At 37.7% G+C, this 21,293-nt stretch overlaps 3 protein-coding genes across 3 annotated transcripts; 2 read left to right on the forward strand and 1 right to left on the reverse strand.

Annotated features, from left to right (window-relative positions):
* LOC104770422 (LRR receptor-like serine/threonine-protein kinase EFR) lies at window positions 254-4,448 on the forward strand. Its single transcript, XM_010494847.2, has 2 exons — window positions 254-3,761; window positions 3,850-4,448. Exons 1-2 carry the CDS (start codon window positions 1,058-1,060, stop codon window positions 4,245-4,247), a joined length of 3,102 nt encoding a protein of 1,033 aa, XP_010493149.1. The 5' UTR covers window positions 254-1,057; the 3' UTR covers window positions 4,248-4,448.
* Window positions 5,430-8,987, forward strand: LOC104770423 (LRR receptor-like serine/threonine-protein kinase EFR). The gene is made up of 2 exons (XM_010494851.2): window positions 5,430-8,157; window positions 8,246-8,987. The coding sequence occupies exons 1-2, from the start codon at window positions 5,454-5,456 to the stop codon at window positions 8,641-8,643; spliced, it is 3,102 nt and encodes a 1,033-aa protein (XP_010493153.1). The 5' UTR covers window positions 5,430-5,453; the 3' UTR covers window positions 8,644-8,987.
* On the reverse strand, window positions 9,182-20,792 carry LOC104770424 (myosin-17). Its single transcript, XM_010494852.1, has 39 exons — window positions 20,368-20,792; window positions 19,105-19,233; window positions 18,692-18,835; window positions 18,457-18,602; window positions 18,203-18,359; window positions 17,962-18,020; window positions 17,450-17,609; window positions 17,195-17,344; window positions 16,973-17,109; window positions 16,748-16,894; window positions 16,445-16,546; window positions 16,287-16,344; window positions 16,108-16,209; window positions 15,948-15,985; window positions 15,682-15,808; window positions 15,435-15,605; window positions 14,939-15,070; window positions 14,704-14,813; window positions 14,470-14,530; window positions 14,205-14,382; window positions 13,747-13,952; window positions 13,502-13,621; window positions 13,306-13,404; window positions 13,010-13,231; window positions 12,744-12,883; window positions 12,419-12,536; window positions 12,276-12,323; window positions 12,105-12,176; window positions 11,837-12,007; window positions 11,573-11,728; window positions 11,266-11,472; window positions 10,827-10,964; window positions 10,676-10,746; window positions 10,483-10,582; window positions 10,340-10,396; window positions 10,175-10,231; window positions 9,995-10,075; window positions 9,836-9,918; window positions 9,182-9,753 (listed from the first exon to the last, which is right to left on the reverse strand). Exons 1-39 carry the CDS (start codon window positions 20,368-20,370, stop codon window positions 9,618-9,620), a joined length of 4,593 nt encoding a protein of 1,530 aa, XP_010493154.1. The 5' UTR covers window positions 20,371-20,792; the 3' UTR covers window positions 9,182-9,617.

Below are 21,293 nucleotides of genomic sequence, written 5' to 3' on the forward strand. Positions count from 1 at the left end.
AATGATATGGATCTTGACATATAAGTATATAACTAAAATGTTTGTATTAGTGCTGTTGTCATCAGTGCTATCCAGATTTAAAGGCAAATAATGTTTGTTAATGATAAGAAGAAAAAAAAAAAGAAGAAGAGAATTTCATTACTATTTATTTGGAAATTTAAAAGTAGGATTCTAAATATTTTAATGACTGTTTTAAATATGAAAAAATAATACAAAAATCTTTTAGGAATAGTATTGTTAAAAACCCGTTTTCTCATGTGAGATAACAAAAACTACAAGTAGTCTTTACTTTGTCTCCTTTCGAAGAAGAACTACTCGGCGTTTTAGTCAATCATAAACACCACAATTTTCTACCGTCAATGTGACGCACACCTTCGAAGTTCCAAACTCACTCATCAGATTTCTACAAATTCTTCTGATCATGGCGCGCCGGAAGATCCAATCTGAGTTGATTTTGCAAGAAACTAAGGCTTTCCTCAAATTATCGGACGCTCTTTACAGAGGTTTATGACACAGCTATTGAATGCGAGAACGAGCCGACCCAGGAAAACTCGAAATTGTAGGTAACAAAAAAAGAAAAAATCATCTTTTTATTTCTATTTACTTGCACAAGTTTACAACAACAAGTAAAGGTTGCATTTTTCTTGGATGAGAGTCTCTATCAAAATGTCTTATTATTAACCAGGAATTATGATATGTCAAAATAAAAGTTTGAGAAGATGATTGACACAAAGACTTTAACGAAGATGACAAGAGGGTTGTGTATGTATGTCGGCCAATTTGTGCTCTTTCGTGGAAATACTTTGGCTTTATACTCTGTTTTACTCACACACACGTTAATAAGTTGGTATGGCCTTCACTGTTGAAAAGTAAAAGATATCTCAATATATTCAACGTTTGTCACCATTGTCAATGAGTTTGGACCGCATTTAATTTTGCCCCCACGACTGTAATGGGATCACGTTTTCGGGTTTGCTTCTTCTTTACCTTAAAATTCCTTTCATTTTCTGGTTTTAAGGTAGAAGCAGAACCCTTCTTTACCTTTGTATAAGCTAAGATGAAGCTTTCACTTGCTTTCAATGCTACTATCTTGTTACTTCATTTTTGCAGCGTGGTCTTTGGTCAGTTCAGGTTTTCAAATGAGACTGACATGAAAGCTTTGCTTGAGTTCAAGTCTCAAGTTTCTGAAAACAAGAGAGAGGTCTTGTCCTCATGGAATCACTCCTCCTCATATTGCAATTGGATTGGGGTCTTATGTGGCCGCAAAGAAAGAAGAGTTATAAGTCTGGACCTTGGTGGATTCAAGTTGGCCGGTACCATCTCACCCTCCATTGGTAATCTCTCTTTTCTCAGATTACTTAATCTTGGGGACAACTCTTTTGGAAGTACCATCCCTCAAGAGGTGGGAATGCTACATAGGCTTCAGTACTTGAACATGAGCTATAATCTTCTCCAAGGAAGGATTCCGCCTAGTCTTTCTAACTGCTCTAGACTGTTGAACCTTGATTTGTCGTCAAACCAGCTTGGACATAACATTCCCTCAGAACTTGGTTCACTTTCTAAGCTTGTCATTCTGTTTCTGGAGCAAAACAACCTTACGGGACAATTCCACTTATCGTTAGGAAACTTGACATCACTCCAGGAACTTGACTTTGCATATAACCATATGGATGGGGAGATTCCAGATGATGTCGCTAGATTGACCCAAATGGTGTACTTCCAAGCAGCAGTGAATCAATTTTCAGGTGTTTTTCCTCCTGCATTGTACAACATCTCCTCACTTGTGTATTTATCCCTAGCCACCAATAGGTTTTCGGGTAATCTTAGGGATGATTTTGGTGATCTTCTACCAAACCTAAGTATACTTCTTTTAGGAGAAAATCAGTTTACCGGAGCTATTCCCTTAACACTTGGCAATATCTCAAGCCTTGGAAGGTTTCATATCTCATATAATTACCTGACAGGAAGTATCCCTTTGTCCTTTGGAAAATTAAGTAATCTGTGGTGGTTAGGGATGAGTAATAACGCTCTGGGGAATAACTCTTTCAGTGGTCTTGAATTTATTGCTGCATTGGCGAACTGCACTCAATTAGAGTTCTTAGATGTTGGGGACAATAGACTTGGAGGTGAGCTGCCTGCCTCCATATCCAGTCTGTCCACCAAGTTGACTAGTCTGTCCCTTGGAGGAAATCTTATCTCTGGGACCATTCCAAGTGACATCGGGAATCTTGAAAGCCTGCAAGAACTCAGTTTAGAAACAAATTTTTTGACAGGAGGACTGCCAGACTCTTTCGGTAAGCTTTTGAAATTGCAGGTGGTGGATCTGTATTCAAATGCAATATCAGGGGAAATACCATCTTATTTTGGCAGCATGACTCAGTTGCAAAAGCTCCATTTGAATAACAATAGTTTCCACGGAAAAATCCCTCAGAGTCTTGGACGTTGTCGATACTTGCTAGACCTATGGCTTGATGCAAATAGGTTGAATGGGAGTATACCTCAGGAAATACTGCAAATTCCATCTCTCGCCTACATTGATTTGTCAGACAATTTGTTGACCGGCTCTTTTCCGGAAGAGGTTGGAAAGTTAAAACTTCTTGTTGGACTAGGTGCTTCGAACAACAAACTATCAGGACAGATGCCACAGAGCATAGAGGATTGTCTCTCGTTGGAATTTCTCTATATGGAAGGAAATTCGTTTGATGGTGCCATTCCAGATATAAGCCGGTTGGTAAGCCTAAAAATTGTTGACTTCTCCAACAACAATTTCTCTGGCTGCATTCCTCAATATCTAGCCAATTTTCATTTGCTGCGAAATCTAAATCTTTCTATGAATAAGTTCGAGGGAAGTGTGCCAACGACAGGAGTGTTTCGAAATGCTACAGCAGTTTCTGTTTTTGGAAACAAAAATCTATGCGGAGGCGTCAGAGAAATGCAACTAAAACCATGCATTTTGCAAGCACCACCAAGGAAGAAAAAGCCTCTTTTACTTAGAAAGAAATTTGTCAGTGGTATTGGTGTTGGTATAGGTATAGTTTCGCTTTTGTTAATCATAATTTTGGCTTCTCTGTGTTGGTTCATGAAGAGGAGAAAGAAGAAGAATGCCAGTGATAGTAACCAACCTGATTCTAAAACTTTGGGGATGTTCCATGAAAAGGTAAGTTATGAAGAGCTTGATAGTGCAACAAATGGCTTCTCTTCAACCAATCTGATTGGTTCAGGCAATTTTGGTAATGTTTTTAAAGGATATCTTGGCCTTGAGAATAAACTCGTCGCTGTTAAAGTTCTGAACCTCTTGAAGCATGGAGCAACTAAAAGCTTTATGGCGGAATGTGAGACCTTAAAAGGTGTACGGCATCGTAACCTTGTTAGACTGATAACAGTTTGTTCAAGCCTCGATTCCAAGGGAAATGAATTCAGAGCTCTGGTCTATGAATTCATGCCAAAAGGAAGTCTGGATATGTGGCTGCCGCCAGAAGATGTGGAAAGGGGAGACGATCAGTCGAGATCCTTAACACTTGCAGAGAAACTCAACATTGCAATAGATGTGGCTTCCGCTTTGGAGTATCTGCACGTTCATTGTCATGACCCTGTAGCTCACTGTGATGTTAAGCCAAGCAATGTCCTTCTAGACGATGATCTGACTGCTCATGTTGGTGACTTTGGTTTGGCTCGGCTCTTGTATAAGTTTGATCGAGAATCCTTTCTGAACAAGTTTAGTTCTGGCGGTGTCAGAGGCACTATTGGCTATGCCGCACCAGGTTAGTAGACATCTATATGCAAAAAGTATTGTTTAACTATGTATTATCCAACCTCAGTGTCTGTTGTTTCTTTGAAATATGTGTGCAGAATATGGAATGGGAGGCCAACCATCAATACAAGGAGATGTGTACAGCTTTGGAATTCTACTTTTGGAGATGTTTACAGGAAAGAAACCGACAGATGAATCATTTGCAGGCGATTATAACCTCCACAGCTACACGAAGTCAGTATTGTCCGGTTACACAAGCAGTGGAGGCGGCAACGCCATTGATGAATGGTTGAGACTTGTTTTGCAATTGGGAATAAGGTGTTCTGAAGAATGTCCAAGGGATAGGATGCAAATGGCTGAAGCAGTACGTGAATTAATCTCAATCAGATCTAAGTTCTTCCGTTCTGAGATGACTACCACCGAGCTGAGTCCTCAGGATGTTGTGCATAGTTATCCTCAGGAATGGATATTAAATGCTGACGTGCATACAATCTAGACCCCAAAATGATGACATCACAATCACCTTCATAACTACTTATGGTGAAACAGTGAATGTGTATCTGCTTCTGCTTCATTCAAAACATAAAGACTATTGCGATTGCAAGAATGCTAAGCCATTTTCTTATATCAATAAAGAACATTTTATAATCTACTCATATCTCTTTTGTAGTTTTTATAATCATTTTCACTACTTACTCTTTCTTTGTGTACATGAGTTTCTTGAACTATTAAATCTGTGTCCCAAGGTCAATGTTTGCATAGGGACAAAGTCAATGCTTGTCTTTAGTGGAAAAAACGCTTCTGATTAATGATATCTTGCAATGATTAGTTTTGGAGTCAGAAACAGATTCGTCACTAATTATCACAATTTTGAGAGAGTTGATAAGAGTGAGTGGAGAAACAACTTGAGCAAAGAAAGTCACATAACACTTCAAAAAACTACAAGCTGTTTTTTTTTTTACTTGCCGTTTTGTTATTGTCACACTAACGCTTTGTTATCGTCACACTGACGCGCATATACTCAAAGGAAATCCCAATATGAGCTCATTTTGCAGAAACCGATGGCGTTAGACAAAATATGTAACTCTGTTTAATTTAGAACACAAGAACTGATCGACGACGTCGCCGTGAGAACGCACCGATACAGGAAACTCAAAATCGTTAAGTAAAAATCCTCTCTTTTTTTTTTGTTTCCATGTACAACGCTTTCGTAGATGTATTTGTTTTTCGAAAAAATCCAAACTTTTTGAAGCGATGATTGTCAAAATAAATGTTTAGATTGACACAAGATTATATTTAATATCACAAGAGGTTGTCTATGTTGTCGGCCAATGTGTTTTGTTTTTGGAAATGCTTTGTCTCTACTCTGTCCAAACGAGAGTTTTCTATCAAGTGTCTTTGAATTCACTTCGAAAAATCCAAACTTGGAATTAGCTTTTACTCTGTTTACACACACACACACACACACCACACACACACACCTTAATAAGTTTGACTGTTGAAAAATGAAAAGTAGAAGTCCACGCACTTTGTTTTGATTTTGTGACCATTTTAAATGAGTTTCAGTTTTGGACCGCATTTACTAGCCCCACCCACCCACGACAGTAATGGAATCGTATTTTGGATTTTTCTTACCTTAAAATGCCTTTCATTTTCTGATTTTAAGATAAGCAAAACCTTTCTTTATCTTTGTATAAGCGACATGAAGCTGTCTCTTTCACTTGCTTTCCATGCTACTATCTTGTTTCTTCAACTTTGCAGCGTGTTCTTTGCTGAAGCCAGGTTTTCAAATGAGACTGACATGAAAGCTTTGCTTGAGTTAAAGTCTCAAGTTTCTGATAACAAGAGAGAGGTCTTGGTCTCATGGAATCACTCCTCCCCGTTTTGCAATTGGATTGGGGTCACATGTGGCCGCAAGCAAGAAAGAGTTATAACTCTGAACCTTGGAGGATTCAAATTGGCCGGTGCAATCTCACCTTCCATTGGTAATCTCACCTTTCTCAGGTTACTTAATCTTTCAGACAACTCTTTTGGAAGTACCATCCCTCAGGAGGTTGGAATGCTATTTAGGCTCCAATACTTGAACATGAGCTTTAATCTTCTCGAAGGTAGGATTCCTCCTAGTCTTTCTAGCTGCTCTAGACTGTCAACCCTTGATTTATCGTCAAACCATCTAGGACATGGCGTTCCTTCAGAACTAGGTTCACTTTCGAAGCTTGCCATACTGGATCTTAGTATAAACAACCTTACGGGACATTTTCCGGCATCTTTAGGAAACTTGACGTCACTCCTGAAACTTAACTTTGCATATAACCATATGGAAGGAGAGATTCCAGACGAAGTAGCTAGATTGACTCAAATGGTATATTTCCAAATATCACTGAATAGTTTTTCTGGTGGTTTTCCTCCTGCACTGTACAACATCTCCTCGCTTGAGTATCTATCTCTAGCTGAAAATTTCTTTTCGGGTAACCTTAGGCCTGACTTTGGCGATCTTCTACCAAATCTAAGAAGGCTTATTTTGGGAACGAATCAGTTCACTGGAGCTATTCCCATAACACTTACCAATATCTCAAGCCTTGAAAAGTTTGATATATCATCTAATTACCTGACAGGAAGTATCCCTCTGAGCTTTGGAAAATTACGTAATCTGTCGTGGTTAGGGATTCGTAACAACTCACTGGGAAATAATACGTTCAGTGATCTTGAATTTATTGGCGCATTGGCGAACTGCACTCAGTTAGAGCATTTAGATGTTGGTTACAATAGACTTGGAGGTGAGCTGCCTGCCTCCATATCCAATATGTCCACCAAGTTGACTAGTCTGTCCCTTGGAGGAAATCTTATCTCTGGGACCATTCCTAGTGACATCGGGAATCTTGAAAGCCTGCAAGAACTCAGTTTAGAAACAAATTTTTTGACAGGAGGACTGCCAGTCTCTTTCGGGAAGCTTTTGAAATTGCAGGTGGTGGATCTGTATTCAAATGCAATTTCAGGGGAAATACCATCTTATTTTGGCAACATGTCTCAGTTGCAAAAGCTCCATTTGAATAACAATAGTTTCCACGGAAAAATCCCTCAGAGTCTTGGACGTTGTCGATACTTGTTAGACCTATGGCTTGATGCAAACAGGTTGAATGGGAGTATACCTCAGGAAATACTGAAGATTCCGTCTCTCGCTTATATAGATTTTTCTGACAATTTGTTGACCGGCTCTTTTCCGGAAGAGGTTGGAAAGTTAAAACTTCTTGTTGGACTAGGTGCTTCGAACAGCAAATTATCAGGACAGATCCCAAAAGCTATAGGTGGTTGTCTCTCGTTGGAATTTCTCTATATGCAAGGAAATTCGTTTGATGGAGCCATTCCAGATATAAGCCGGTTGGTAAGCCTAAAAAAGGTTGACTTCTCCAACAACAATTTCTCTGGCCGCATACCTCGATATCTGGCTAACCTTCCTTTGCTGCAAAATCTGAATCTTTCTATGAATAAGTTCGAGGGAAGGGTGCCAACGATAGGAGTGTTTCGAAATGCTTCAACAGTTTCTGTTTTTGGAAACGAAAATCTATGCGGAGGCGTCATAGAAATGCAACTAAAGCCATGCACTGTGCAGGCATCACCAAGGAAGAGAAAGCCTCTCTCGATTGGAAAGAAAGTTGCCTGTGGTATTGGTCTGGGTATAGCTTCACTTTTGCTAATCATAATTGTGGCTTATTTGTGTTGGTTTATGAAGAGGAGAAAGAAGGATAATGCCAGTGATAGTAACCAACCTGATTCTACTACGTTGGGGATGTTCCATGAGAAGGTAAGTTATGAAGAGCTTTACAGTGCAACAAGTGGCTTCTCTCCAACCAATCTGATTGGTTCAGGCAACTTCGGTAATGTTTTTAAAGGATTTCTTGGCGTTGAGAATAAACTCGTCGCTGTTAAAGTTCTGAACCTGCTAAAGCATGGAGCAACTAAAAGCTTTATGGCGGAATGTGAGACCTTCAAGGGTGTACGGCATCGTAACCTTGTTAGACTGATAACAGTTTGTTCAAGCCTCGATTCCAAGGGCAATGAATTTAGAGCTCTGGTCTATGAGTTCATGCCAAAAGGAAGTCTGGATATGTGGCTGCAGTCAGAAGATGTGGAAAGGGGAGAAGATCACTCGACATCCTTAACACTTGCAGAGAAACTCAACATAGCAATAGATGTGGCTTCCGCATTGGAGTATCTGCACGTTCATTGTCATGACCCTGTTGCTCACTGTGATGTTAAGCCAAGCAACGTTCTTTTAGACGGTGATCTGACTGCTCATGTTAGTGACTTTGGTTTGGCTCGGCTCCTCTATAAATACGATCGAGAATCTTTTCTTGACAAGTTTAGTTCTGCTGGTGTCAGAGGCACCATTGGCTATGCGGCACCAGGTAATTAAACATCTATGTGCAAAAAGTATTGTTTAACTGAGAATTATCCCAACTCATTGTCTCTGTTGTTTCTTTGAATTATGTGCAGAATATGGAATGGGAGTCCAACCATCAATACAAGGAGATGTGTACAGCTTTGGAATTCTACTTTTGGAGATGTTTACTGGAAAGAAACCAACAGATGAATCATTTGCAGGCGATTATAACCTCCGAAGCTACACGAAGTCAATATTGTCGGGTTGCACAAGCAGTGGAGGAAACAACGCCACTGATGAGTTGTTGAGACTGGTTTTGCAGGTGGGAGTAAAGTGTTCTGAAGAGTATCCAAGGGATAGGATGAGAACTGCTGAAGCAGTTCAAGAATTAATCTCAATCAGATGTAAGTTCTTCGGTTCCAAGAGAACTAATAAAGAGCTAAGCCCTCGGGACGCTCCAGAAAGCTCTCCTCAGGAATGGATGCTAAATGCGGACATGAATACAATGTAGACCAAAGCGAGGACGTCACAATCACCTTCGCAGCTACTTATGGACAACAGCGAATGTGTATCTGCTTCTGCTTCATCGACACAGAACAATGTTGGGTGGAGAGACTACTTATTAGTATATATATCAAGGGAATAGAGAACGTTGGTAATCTAGCTCTGTTGTAGCCTTAAATCACTTTTAATCCTTTTTTTTGTTGTAGGTGAAAATGATTATGACCACATAGATATGGTTGCAGAATATCCTTTTTCGTTTTAAAACACAATATAATTCTCTGTGTCTGTGCCCATAAAGTTTGAGCAAAAGTTGTTATTGAAAAAGTGCACTCATAACGAGACAAAGCACATCATCGGACATTTGGACCGAGTACCCAATGTAATCTGATTAAGATCTAATAATGTTATTGTACATTCTTCTGTCTGGTATTTCGTTTCAGTCCAGTGTGTACCTTGGTCTGTTTATGATTTCTGGATGATTTAGAAACAGTTATCAAAAGAAAAACCTTTTCACTGATTCGAGTAAAACAGAAACTCACCAACAATTTACATGAAAAAATATTTGATGTGCAACCTATATAAATAGTGAAAACAAATTTTAATTCCTTCATTACAATTATAAAGACTCGCCCAAACCAACAAAATATGTAATTGACTAAAATAAAACACTCTCCTCCCCTCTCTGGGAAGGACAGCATCAAACACACCTAAGCCATTCTATGACAAAACCAAATGGCAAACAAATTACCCCTGTGAGTTTCCATAACTACAGGGATGCAAAGAATGAAATAAACTTGGCCTCTCCACAAATACAAAGGCCAAAGACTGAACCCAAAACAAAGAAGAAGAAAGAATAGAAACCGAAAAAGATATTAATATACACAAAACGCCCATAGGAATGCAGTGGCTCACACGATGTATTTATGTATATGCGGTAGCAACAATCGTACTTGGTGACCATACAGAGCTCCTCGGGGACAGTTACGATGTACTGCCTTCTTTACGTGTGAGTAAGAATCCGAAACCCGAGTTTTCACGGATAAGTTGAGGAGGTTCAATGTCATTAACATCCACTTGTTGCATTGATTTTGATATGTCTTCAACCGTGAATGGAATGCTGTGTTTTGATTGATTTCTTGGATTAGATGAGAAACGGGAAGGGTACAAAAGATATTGAACACAAATTAGTTTCAGCTTACCTCGAGTCATCGTCCAAAAGGAAAGAGCTGCTTACGGCATTGTTCGAGTCCTCTGTCATCATAACCCTCATGTTTGCAATAACCTACGGTTTTGGAAAGAATACAATTAATATCACATCTAGACAAGAGAAAGCTTAGTTATTTAAAAGTGAATCATACATCTGAAGAAACACTATGAGTGCCATATTTGTCATCCCAGTACATTGTACTTATTCTGTATAACTGCTGTATACTTAGCACCTGGACCAGAAAAGCAACTTTAGTGATCATCTTATGGAAAAAATAATTTAACTTTAATGAGCTAAAAACCGCTTTGACTGAGTAGAAGAGACTACATACCGGACAGAGTTCTCTTGTAATTTCATCTAAGGTTTTTTTCGGTTTTTGATGAATAACCTGATCAGAGCGTCAAAGGAAGCAAAATTAACTTAAGCAAAATTAACTTAAGCACAATTTCAAGGGAACGCATAAAAGAAGTGACATAGTATCGACTAAGATATTTACCAGGAAGCCAACAGCCTGCCTAATATGCCTCAACTCATCCCAAGCTGAGCCAGCATACTGTAAGAAAATGAAACAACAATTCCATTTCAAAAGATGTAAAATATATAAGTAATTTAAAGGCAAAGTGTAAAATCTCGGCTTACTTCATCAGTAGCCTCCACACACCACTGCTCTAATTCAGCCAAACCTGCTTTAACGTACTCCCCATTGCTGAATGAGCAACACTCACGACGTAGAAGAAGACTGCAAAATGTTATGACAGAAAGATATTCTGTCAACCAAGGAAAAAGAGATTTGACAGAAGAAAAAAAAGGAGAGATTACAAGTGACACATGCCTGTTGAAAAGCTGAACGTTGATGAAGGAGAATATTTGTGTGAATACTTTGCGGACTAAGAAGGGTGGAGCCTGTATCATGTATTATATATTGGAATCATCATTACCAAAACAAAAATACAACTTTTACTTTTGCTAATTTCGAGACTCACATTATTTGTTTTCATTAGGTTCAAGTAACTGTTTAGGCTTTTCCTAATACTTTGCCAATGGGCAATCAGAGCTTGTTGAGCAACAGCATTTGCTTGTGCTCTTCCTTTCACCAAACTTGCCCTTGATGTCCTTGGTGCCTGTATTATGCAAACATTCCTTTATACGAAATCGAAAAAATTTCACGTAACTAAAGCTAAAATGTACCAGCATATCAACTTCACAAAGGTTGAACAATAGAGAACACATGAAAACCCTTCTCAATAGCAATAGAAAAAAAAGAATATTATTTTAAGACAGCAGAAGAATCATCTTGGAGGTTTAGAAGGCGTTGAGTAAGAAATGGTTATCCAGAACATTCGGTTATTAATTTCAAGCCATCTAATTTATAACCCCTCTTTCTAGAAACTGTTCTACGAAAACAAAGCAACAAAGAGTTACCTGTATACATAAGCCAAGGAGTGGCGATATCTCTTTCTTTAGGTTATCTCTGATCATTCCATATATCTTTTCGAGGAATGCAGTAAGCTGCTGCTTGAAAAGTAGTGCGGGGTACTTTGCTTCAACTTGCCTCAAGTCGTCAAGCTTGGTGAGCCCTTGTCTATTCAGAAAAGAGAGTCCAGCACTTTGAGGAGATCCCCTTAATCCCTATTTAGATTGTTAAAGAGGCACACAAGATGAATTGAGGCTGATACACCAAGGCAGATAAAAAAATTTAGGTTAGCAAATTGATTTGCGGCTTTCTTACTTGTGACATCCTTCCAAAAAGGGATGCTGATGTTGTTCTTCGTCTCTGCGGCGTTAAACTAGCTGCGCCAGTTGCTTTGAGTGTGCGTTGCAGAAGCAATAATAAAGTGGCTGAGTTAGATAACCAATACGCCAAAACCTCATTGTTATCTGGGACCTGTATGGAAGACAACATTTCCAATTGATATCCAGAAACTGGGCTTTAAAACATGTTGAAATAGTCATAAATGCTTCTTAACAATGAAGCAAGAAAGAATCAACTCACTTCAATGGCAGAAGCAATTGTTTGAATGATACGGTCAAAGACGCTAGTTCTTTCGACTTCAAATGATCTCCAGTGAAGGAGACATTTGTATATGACACATGCAGCAACAGGTTTGCCCCCAGCGTATCCAAGATTTTGTGAGATACACTTGACTAGTAGATCCTGGTTTTCCTGAATGATACGAAGATTATAACATAATGTTAAGAGAAAAGCAGAGTGCAATAATGCAAGAAATGGGATCCCATCATTAAGATATTATATCTGATACCTGCTGCCTTTCATTCAGATATTTCTGTGGTTTCTCCTCAGACTCTGGTTCCCGTACAGCAAGAGTCATGTCCTGTGACATTTACAGACGATAAGCAATTAAATAAACAAGAAAGTACGCCGGTCTCCTTTTGAACATGCAATTTAATCAGAAAAATTCACTTTCCCTTACCGGTGTCTTTGTTTCCCCATTAAGAAGATTTCCATTCTCTGGAGTTCTCTGAACATTGAGAAGAAAAGATTACATGAATAAAACAGACCAACTTGTATTTATATGCATCTGAAAGACGAAAAAGAATTAATATGTCTTGGCACCGGTAAAAGCATTGTTTTTGATCGCGCAGGCATAGATCTGCTGGTTGGCGATATAGCAAGTGCCTGTTGCCTGAGTACTTGGATTTCTGACTCTGAATTGGTAAGCTTCTCTTCTAGTCTGAACCAGAAGCAAAATCAACATGTAGAAGTCCAGAATAGAAGAAACACAGTGATAACTTATTTACTCAACCAACAAGGATAGCAATGCCTAGTAAGCGTCTCTTAGCAGTTCAAAACTTGTAAGCAAAATGACAGAGTCAAAAGTACATGAGAAATTATAATCTGTCCATTTTCTGTTGATTGTTCATCAATATATTTTACGAACCTTTGTACTGATTCATGTAGCTGATCTGCTTTTCTCGTAGCATTTTCAAGCTCTGTGGCCAGCTCGGAATTTCTAGCTTCTGCCTCTGAGAAAGCTTTTTTCAAGTTTTCGACTGCTTGTCGTTCAGCCTGAAGTGAAGCCTGTAACAATATATGATTTAAGCTAACCAATCCACTTCACGATATTAAGGGCCTAATCAACAAATTATTTACTAACTTTGATAGTGAATACATAAAGGTAAATCTAATAAGTGAAAACACACATACCTTTAGAGCCTCCACCTCTGATGTTAATGAATTGATTTTTTCAGTATCCTCAACCAATACCGGAGTCTCCTTAATGACTGGAGGTGCTTCTTCAATAGCTTTCCTTGCAGCCTCCCGCTCTCTAATTACGGCAGCGTTTGCTTCTTCAACTTGTAACCGCATTGCTTGCAAAGCCTCCTGTTGTTTTGCAAATTCTTGGGCTTTTGTTTCTTCTAGCTCAGTCTATATTACCAAAGATTATCAATGACAAAGTAAACAAAGCTTGATACCATGCCAATGTATGGAAATGAACTTACTCTCTGTCGCTTTTCTAATTGTAAACGCCATGTTAATTCTTCAACACGCTTTTCAAGTTTGTCTTTCGCCTCTCTAAGGGCTCCTGTGTCTCGTGCGGCCTGATTCATTAAATTGTAAAGGTAAGAACCTGATTCATATCATGAAGTTGTGAAAATTTAGTAAATGTGTTTTTTTTTAAACCCAAAAAAAAACTACCATTTTAAGTGTCCTCAATTCTTTTCGTGCAACCCTGCTCCTCCAGCCACATTGTGTGGAAAGGGCAGCTTTTTGGAGCTTCTTGTAGTAAGAATATGCGAGGTGACTGCGAAGACGAGCCTAAATTAAAAAGGAGGACCATCAGTGCTGGTTTAAATTGAACAATGTCACACATGGACGTGTCATGTTCTTATTTGCTCAGTTAGGTAAGCAAAAAAGACCCAGAGAGGTTTCTTGGTAACGACCTGAATAATAGTAGCAGCCTTCATTTGCTTTCTGAACCTGAACTCATTGCGAGCAACCATTCCCCTTAGTGCTGTTTGAACTGTTATTGCTGAATGTCTAACTGTTAAGTAAGATTCTCTGGCAGTATGTCTTCTGAAACCCTTCTGAATATTTACTGCTGCTGCCTGGCGTCGCATTTCCTCATAAAGGTTACACGCCAATTTGCCTTGAATTCAATAAAAGGTATTGAGAAGCTCATTCCTCCAAAAGTAATACAATCCGTAGAAGAATAAAAAGGCACATAATCTCTACATATATCACATTTGCAAGGCAGAACGAAAAAACGGACCATAACAAGCCACTAATTTCATGGGAACACACAGAAGCAAGAAAATCAGAATCCAATATGCTGGACCGCTACAACAACAGCAGCAAAAGAGAAGAGCATAGTGTTGCAATAAATTATGGAAGAAGATACCTCGGCAGTTGGATTGTAATACGATAGCAGCTCCACGTAGAGCACGGAATTCTTTACGTGCGATGAAAGTACGGCTTTGCCTTTGGATTCTCCTAGCCGCATTTCCAAGAACCTCAGCTCTTCTTGCATCTAACTCAGCCATCTGCCCAGCTCTAAGGAATACTTTTGTTTTCCCTAACTGCAAGTGGCAGCATGTTGGATAAATTAGACATAGTTCCTAACACATATATGGAACCATTACATAGTACAATTTCAAATGACTTACTTCATAACCCTTTAAGCCTATCTTATCCAGAAGCATTTTGCATGCAACTTTGTCATCAGAACTGCAAAGAAAATAGGAACCATTACATACAACAAAAAAGGCTTTTTTCAAAGGAAAAAAAAAAAAACTGCAAGAAATAATAAACACCAATTTCTTTTCAAAAGACAAGGCCATTTGTCAGGATTATACAAAACTACGAGAGAAAAACAATATGTATATATCATTGTGACTTACTTTCCCTCTAGAACTTCTGGAGCAAGTACACCAAAACGATTGAGAAACTCATAAAACGTCCGCTTGGTAGGATAACCTGCACAGCTGATTCTAATAGCTTCGAGAACACCCTTAACAAAAGTAAGACAAGTAGTAAGTTTGTAAGTTTTATAACCGAACATTTAGGTCGCAAAGCCTCAATTATAAATACCACAGAACAGACAAAAATAATATAGAAGGTTCCAGTTGTACTTACACCACTTCGTAATTGTTCAATTACGTTCACATTCTCGAAGATGGCAGGCTTAAGTACATTATTTGGCTTCACACATCTGATGTAGTGAGGTTCAGTTGAACTCAGTGTCTCCATCAAAGATTGAAGTTGAAGCTGAAATTTAAGATTAAGCATGTCTTGTTAGATACAAATATACTGTTTCCCCTACATAATGTATTGAACCATGATTCATCACAACATCAACATGGGTGAAAATTTGAAAATGAAAGCCATAGAATAAAAATAATAACTACAAAGTCAAAGTGAATGAAAGAAATGAGTTAATGATGTCTGAATTAGTGATATGGCTTCTCTATCAAGCACACTCAGGACCTAAAGTGTTAAAGATGTTTCCACTATATACAGAATATTCATCAAAAGGAAAATCCTAGTTCCTTAAATATTTATGTAAAGGAGAATATATTGCATGACAGTTTTGGAGAACAAATCTATATGGTGAGCAAAAAAAACACCATACCTTAAAGCGTGACCCGATGGAAGAAAATTTGGTTTTACTTGATGTTTCCTCTGCTAGGCGAGGAAATAGACCAGCTACAAAAGTATCACTGGAAGCGATCAAAAGATCCTGATGTTCTGCCACCACGTAATCTTTGTTCTTGTCAAGGAACAAGTCAGCCTGATAAGTTACCTGTTTCAGTACAAAAGAGAGAGTGTTAATAGGAAAATTATCAAAATTTATCATAAGCATGTAAAAGATGTTTTACCTCTCCAGCATAATGTGATATTGCAAAGTTGGTCCGAGATAGCTTTGGTTTGGTAAACCGCTTATTGTTCTTGAACGTTTGATACAGCTTCTGAGCAAATGTTTCATGTGTCGACTTTGGAAACATACTGCAAAAGAATTGAGTATCCATTATACAGTTGGTCTTAGACAGATTAAGCAAAGCAGCATCTTCATCAAAATCATAGTAGATCTTTAGTCCATAAGCATAAACGGAAACAGTTTCGTCTAAAGAGTCTAGCAGCCTACCATGCTTCATCTAGAAGGGCAATGACTCCTCCAGGTTTCTGAAAGAGAAAGTCATAAACACACATTAACAACACACATATGTATTAAGAAAGATGAAATAGTTGTAAACTATCACAAAAATACGTCAAGAATAAAATTAGATAAGCCGGCATTAGGACACCTTCTCAATGAGATCCAACACATCCTTGTTATCAACAAATTCTATGTAACTCCAGTTGATCTCTTCTTTGGTATAATCCTCTTGTTCCATTTTGAAGACGTGCTGTGAAAAAAAAAATGTACGTCAAAGCTAAGTAAGGAGAGGAAAACTATTCTAAAGATAGTAAGAACACAACGGACCTGGTTAAAATGTTGTTGCAGCTTCTCATTGGTAAAATTGATGCAAAACTGCTCAAAGCTGGAATGAGAAACAAAACAAAAAGAAACAAGAAAAAAAAAATCAATAGAGCTTTTAACACTATTACGAAATAAATCATTCTGCAAGCTACAAAATTTACCTGTTGATCTTAAAGCTTTCAAACCCATAGATATCAAGAACTCCAATTATTGTCTTAGAGTTTGGATCTTGCCCGATAGAAATGTTAATTTTATTAACAAGCCTGAAAAAAAAAGGATACGGGTTCTAAGAATATACAAAAAACATTGCAGACATTCTAGGACATATTTCTGATACATAAATGATATATACTGACACAATAAGTGAAACATGTCCACGACAGATGAGTGAACTTAGTGAAAACAAAAATCAAAATAAAAACATAAGAGCGGCAAATCAAAAGAGAGAAAGTTTTTTTGTATACCAATCGAACAAGCGTGAATAGATAGTTTTTGCTAATGCATCCCTGCTACCCGTGGCTGAATCAGGATCAAGTGTTCTTGTAATAACCTCTTCTGGTGTCACCATTACACGTTTTATCAATGCATCTTCCATTTTCTTTGCATCACACCTTTTGAAAAAAGTGGGTTCAGGATCAAAGATGTAAAAAAAGAAACAAAACAGAAATCGAGATTTACGCAGCACATACCTAAGAAGTTCAGCACATACATCTAGATGATATCTTGATTTGTCATCCTTCAAAACTGAGGAGTCAATCTCTTTTCCTTTCGCAAAATTGACATTACCTAGATGCAGGATTGCAGCAACAACTCTAAAAATTGCATCCTGATAGCAATTATCAGAATGGTCAATAAGATGCTCTACCAGAGAAATTATTTCTTGTTGGAAAAGGAGAAAAAGGAAGACTGACCTGTTCCTCTTCACTGATACCAACAATATCCATAGCCCGTCGGGTAGCTAGATATTCCTCGGTGTCATCCACTCCATCCAGTTTATAGCACTTCGATTGATTTAAGTAATGAAATAACTTAGGATCTCCCAACTTGAACTTCTCTCTTTCCTACAGATTGGGAAAATATATGAATTCCCCAACTACTTACTCTTGTGATTTAAAGCAGAACGCCACACGATAAGGTATATTAGCATCATTGTGTAGCACCATTACCTCAGGTGGGGCAGCACATAAAAGGTAAAAGCAGTGGTAATTTCTTTCAGGATCTGATATTTGACACACTCGAGACCTTTCCAACAAATATGTTCGCACAGCCGCTCCAGATATTCTCCCACAATTGTCAAACTGAAGCTCGACAAACTTTCCAAATCGACTGCGTTTTGATTAAAAACAAAGCGACGATGATGATACTGTATCTGCTTTGAAGTTTAGAATAACTCTATAACACAATAATTAATCACATAGGAACGCATTACTGTTGAGTTGGTTACTCCTCAACTTTACAAATGTAGAAGGCCAAGAGATTAACATGGTTTATATGTGTTTCAATTTGCTTATGTGCCATCTGTGAAATTGATTGCCTGAAATTCCTTAGTAACAAAATAATTCTCTAACAAGTAGTGATTGAAGAAGCTTTGAGCCAAGAACAAGTTTGAGTATGCAACTCATAAAAGCATTTCAAGAGAAGATTTATAGGAAAAACCTCTAAGTGAACATACACATACCTGGAATTGTTATTTCTGAGTGTTTTGGCGTTTCCAAAAGCTTCAAGAACTGGATTTGACTGTACACCAACAACAAAACCAAAATAGAATTAGGCTAGCATTGCAAGCCTCTCTATGAATATATTAATGCAGTAACTAAAAGTATCTATGTAGAGGTTTATACTTTTCTCCATGACAAGTTTCAAAACAACTTTATATTTAAAAAAAAAAGAAAAGAAAACATTAGATTTAAACGCCTCACCTCCAGAACTTGCTGTTCCACTGTCCTTCCTTCAACGCCGGATCGACCACCAAGGTAAGCAAGGTAGCGCATAAGCATCTTTGTGGTCTCAGTCTTACCAGCACCACTTTCCCCACTTACCAGAATTGAGTTGCTCTTGCCCTCATTGATCATCGCCCTAACCAAAGAAGCAATAGACTAGCATGAGAAAATGTACATATAAAGAGTGATTAAGAGAAATTCTGCTGGTGAAATAATTGATTGGTCCTAATTACCTGTAAGCAACTTCTGCAATAGCAAACACATGAGGGCTTAGTTCCCCAAAACCTGTTCCTTTATATTGCTCCATCATATGAGTATCATAGAGATGTGGTAACCTTTGAAACGGATTTACAGCAATCAAGATGTTTCCAGTATATGTCTGCAAATATTTAGGAATGTTTTGTAATGCCGTGGAACTCAATATGTGATTTCATGATTACTCAGCGTAAAAAATGCATAACAACTTACATAAATTTCATTCAACTCGTATCTCATGGCCAAGTTATTCAAAACACCTGGTTCATGGAGATATGAGAGCTTAGTCATGTCATCAACACCCCCAGGGGGTGCCTCTGTATCCTTTGGAAATACGTTTGCCATATTTGCCACAACCTGAAAGTTAAATTTCATCGATTAGTCGATAAAGTATCTAGTTTCAATAATTGTAATAGAATTATGAAACAAGGATGTCAAGTGTCAAGCAAAATAATGCAACAAAACTCATATATTAGAGAAGTAACAAGTATCCATGGCAAAAGAGTTTAGAGGACTAGAACCATTTTACACAAAGATAAATATAAACCCTAAGCAGAAACACCCAATCTAGTGACAGTGTTTTTAATATTACATGCAAAAACATGTGAAGAGGATTGAAAACTTACGGTCTTCCCGTTTGTGGTCTGTGCATGAACTTCTTCGCCATTAATTTTGACAACTTCTCCGTCAATCCATGCAACTCCTGGATCTTCAATCCAAACATGAGAACCAACTATTATATTGACTGGGGCAACCTACAAGATATAAAGATCGAACGTGTAAGGTTTTGATAACATCACACAAGCTGTTCCATACGTTTATGTGGCTGACTAACAGTCTCGTACAAAGATATTCTAATTTATCTTGAGAGAAAAATATACTTATATCATATGAAACTTGAAAGAATATTTATCAAGATTTGTGTGGAGATCAATGAGTAACGGAGGCCTAAAAATAATTTCTATTGTAAACAATGGAGTGATCCCCTTGAATAAGCAATAGATGGAGAAAGCACAAGAAAGATTATGATCAAAAGGTCAGAAATTCGGTATTGACGAACCCACATTGATGGCATGTGCCATAGGAGAAGAGTATAATGAAAGAGAGAATGGATCTTATAGTTTATGTCAACTCCCCAAATTAGTTGTAATAGGATCTAGAGACAACACTCTAAGAGTATACACTCCTTTCCAAACACAAGAAAGAAATTATAACACCACGCCTATCCCACAGTTTCCTTATACTGAATTAAACAATTAAATCTTACTTCTGGAAACTAATTAAATCAAAAAGTATACATTTTTTTAAAGAAAAAAAAAAAACAGCCGAAGAAGTTGCCTGGTGAAATATATAAACACAATATAACATAGGAAGCTTACAGGACCTTACTACGACATACTATCTTAGGTAGTAGATTCAGAACAACAACTGCTAATATTAGAAGTTATCTAAAAATGCCGCTAAAGTGAATGTTTATAGGAAATGATAGTCCAAGAAAATGAATTTGAAGAAAACTAAAAAACCTGCCAGTAAACACTTTTGTAATGTTTTCCCAATAAAAATGCACACTTTGAAATTATGCAAATTTAATTAGTATTCGGAAACTCTAACTTCCCACCAAGGATCAAAGTGGCATAACCCTTAGAAAAAACATTCACGAGATTTTATCGTTTCCTTATATTGTGGGATCGACAAACAAACGCAAATCTCAAAGGAAAGCTCTCTCTCTCTCTACCAACAAGAACCAAATCAAGTGAAACAAAAACTTGTCGGAAAAAAATCAATCTTTTTTTACTTGGTCAAATCCAAAAATCAAAACTTTGGAGATAGAAAAACACGCAAATAAAGCAATCGGAAAGAAAAAAACGAAGAGGATGGGATTATATTACCATGGCAGCTCTTTCTTCTTTTTTTTTTCCAATAGATCCTTCTCTCTTGACCCACTTAACTCATCCAATCCAAGAGAGACCCCGAGTTTACAGGAAGCCGACTCAGCGAGTCAAGGCAACTTAGACGAGTCAGATCGGGCAGATTCTCGAGTTGGTGGGTCTGAAACAACAAAAGTTCTCCTTGAAGTCAGCTCAAAAGCAGACACAGAGAAATCGGGGAGATCGGATTCACCGGAAATAATTAAAAAAAAAAAAACAGCTGAATCTGAATGTTCAAATCTCTCTCTCTATAAGGAAGAAAGAAAGAAGCTGGACTTGGCCTTCTCCTTTTGCAGACGTCGTTCTATGGAGACTCTTTTTCTCTCTCTCTCTCTCTCTCTTCGAGCAAACAAAATAAAAATGTTCTCTTTTGAGCTGTGTCTCTCTCTTTCTCTCTCTAACACTTTTCTTTTTTTCTTAATTATTGTTTTATTTTCAAAAAAAAAAATATGGTGCTTGAGAGAATTGAGTTTGGTCCACTGAGAGAAGAAGGGAGGTGAATCGAGTTGGACACATTCACATTCGTGCTCAGCCACCCACACCACTGTTTTTTTCTTTTGAGTCTGGTTAATAAAAAAATTGTAACGTTTACACTTTTCTCTTGTTTTGTCTTCTGCCCTTTGACTTCCTCATTTTTACAGTTTTATTCCCTTTTCTAGAGTAAATTATGGGCTAATTTGTCTCTATTTTAATAATTGTTGTCTTCTTTTTGAGGGATTAGTTACATAATACAGATGTGGAAATATTTTAAAAAATGTATGAGCGTTTCTATTTTTAAATTCCTCCCTATAGAAATATAGGATTTATAACTTTTTTTGACAACAGACAATATAGGATTGACTCAGAAGAGCCAATCAGAAGAGAGATCGTTTACAAAAATATAGGAT

Source organism: Camelina sativa, chromosome 20 (assembly GCF_000633955.1).
Source record: "Camelina sativa cultivar DH55 chromosome 20, Cs, whole genome shotgun sequence".
NCBI lineage: Eukaryota > Viridiplantae > Streptophyta > Magnoliopsida > Brassicales > Brassicaceae > Camelina > Camelina sativa.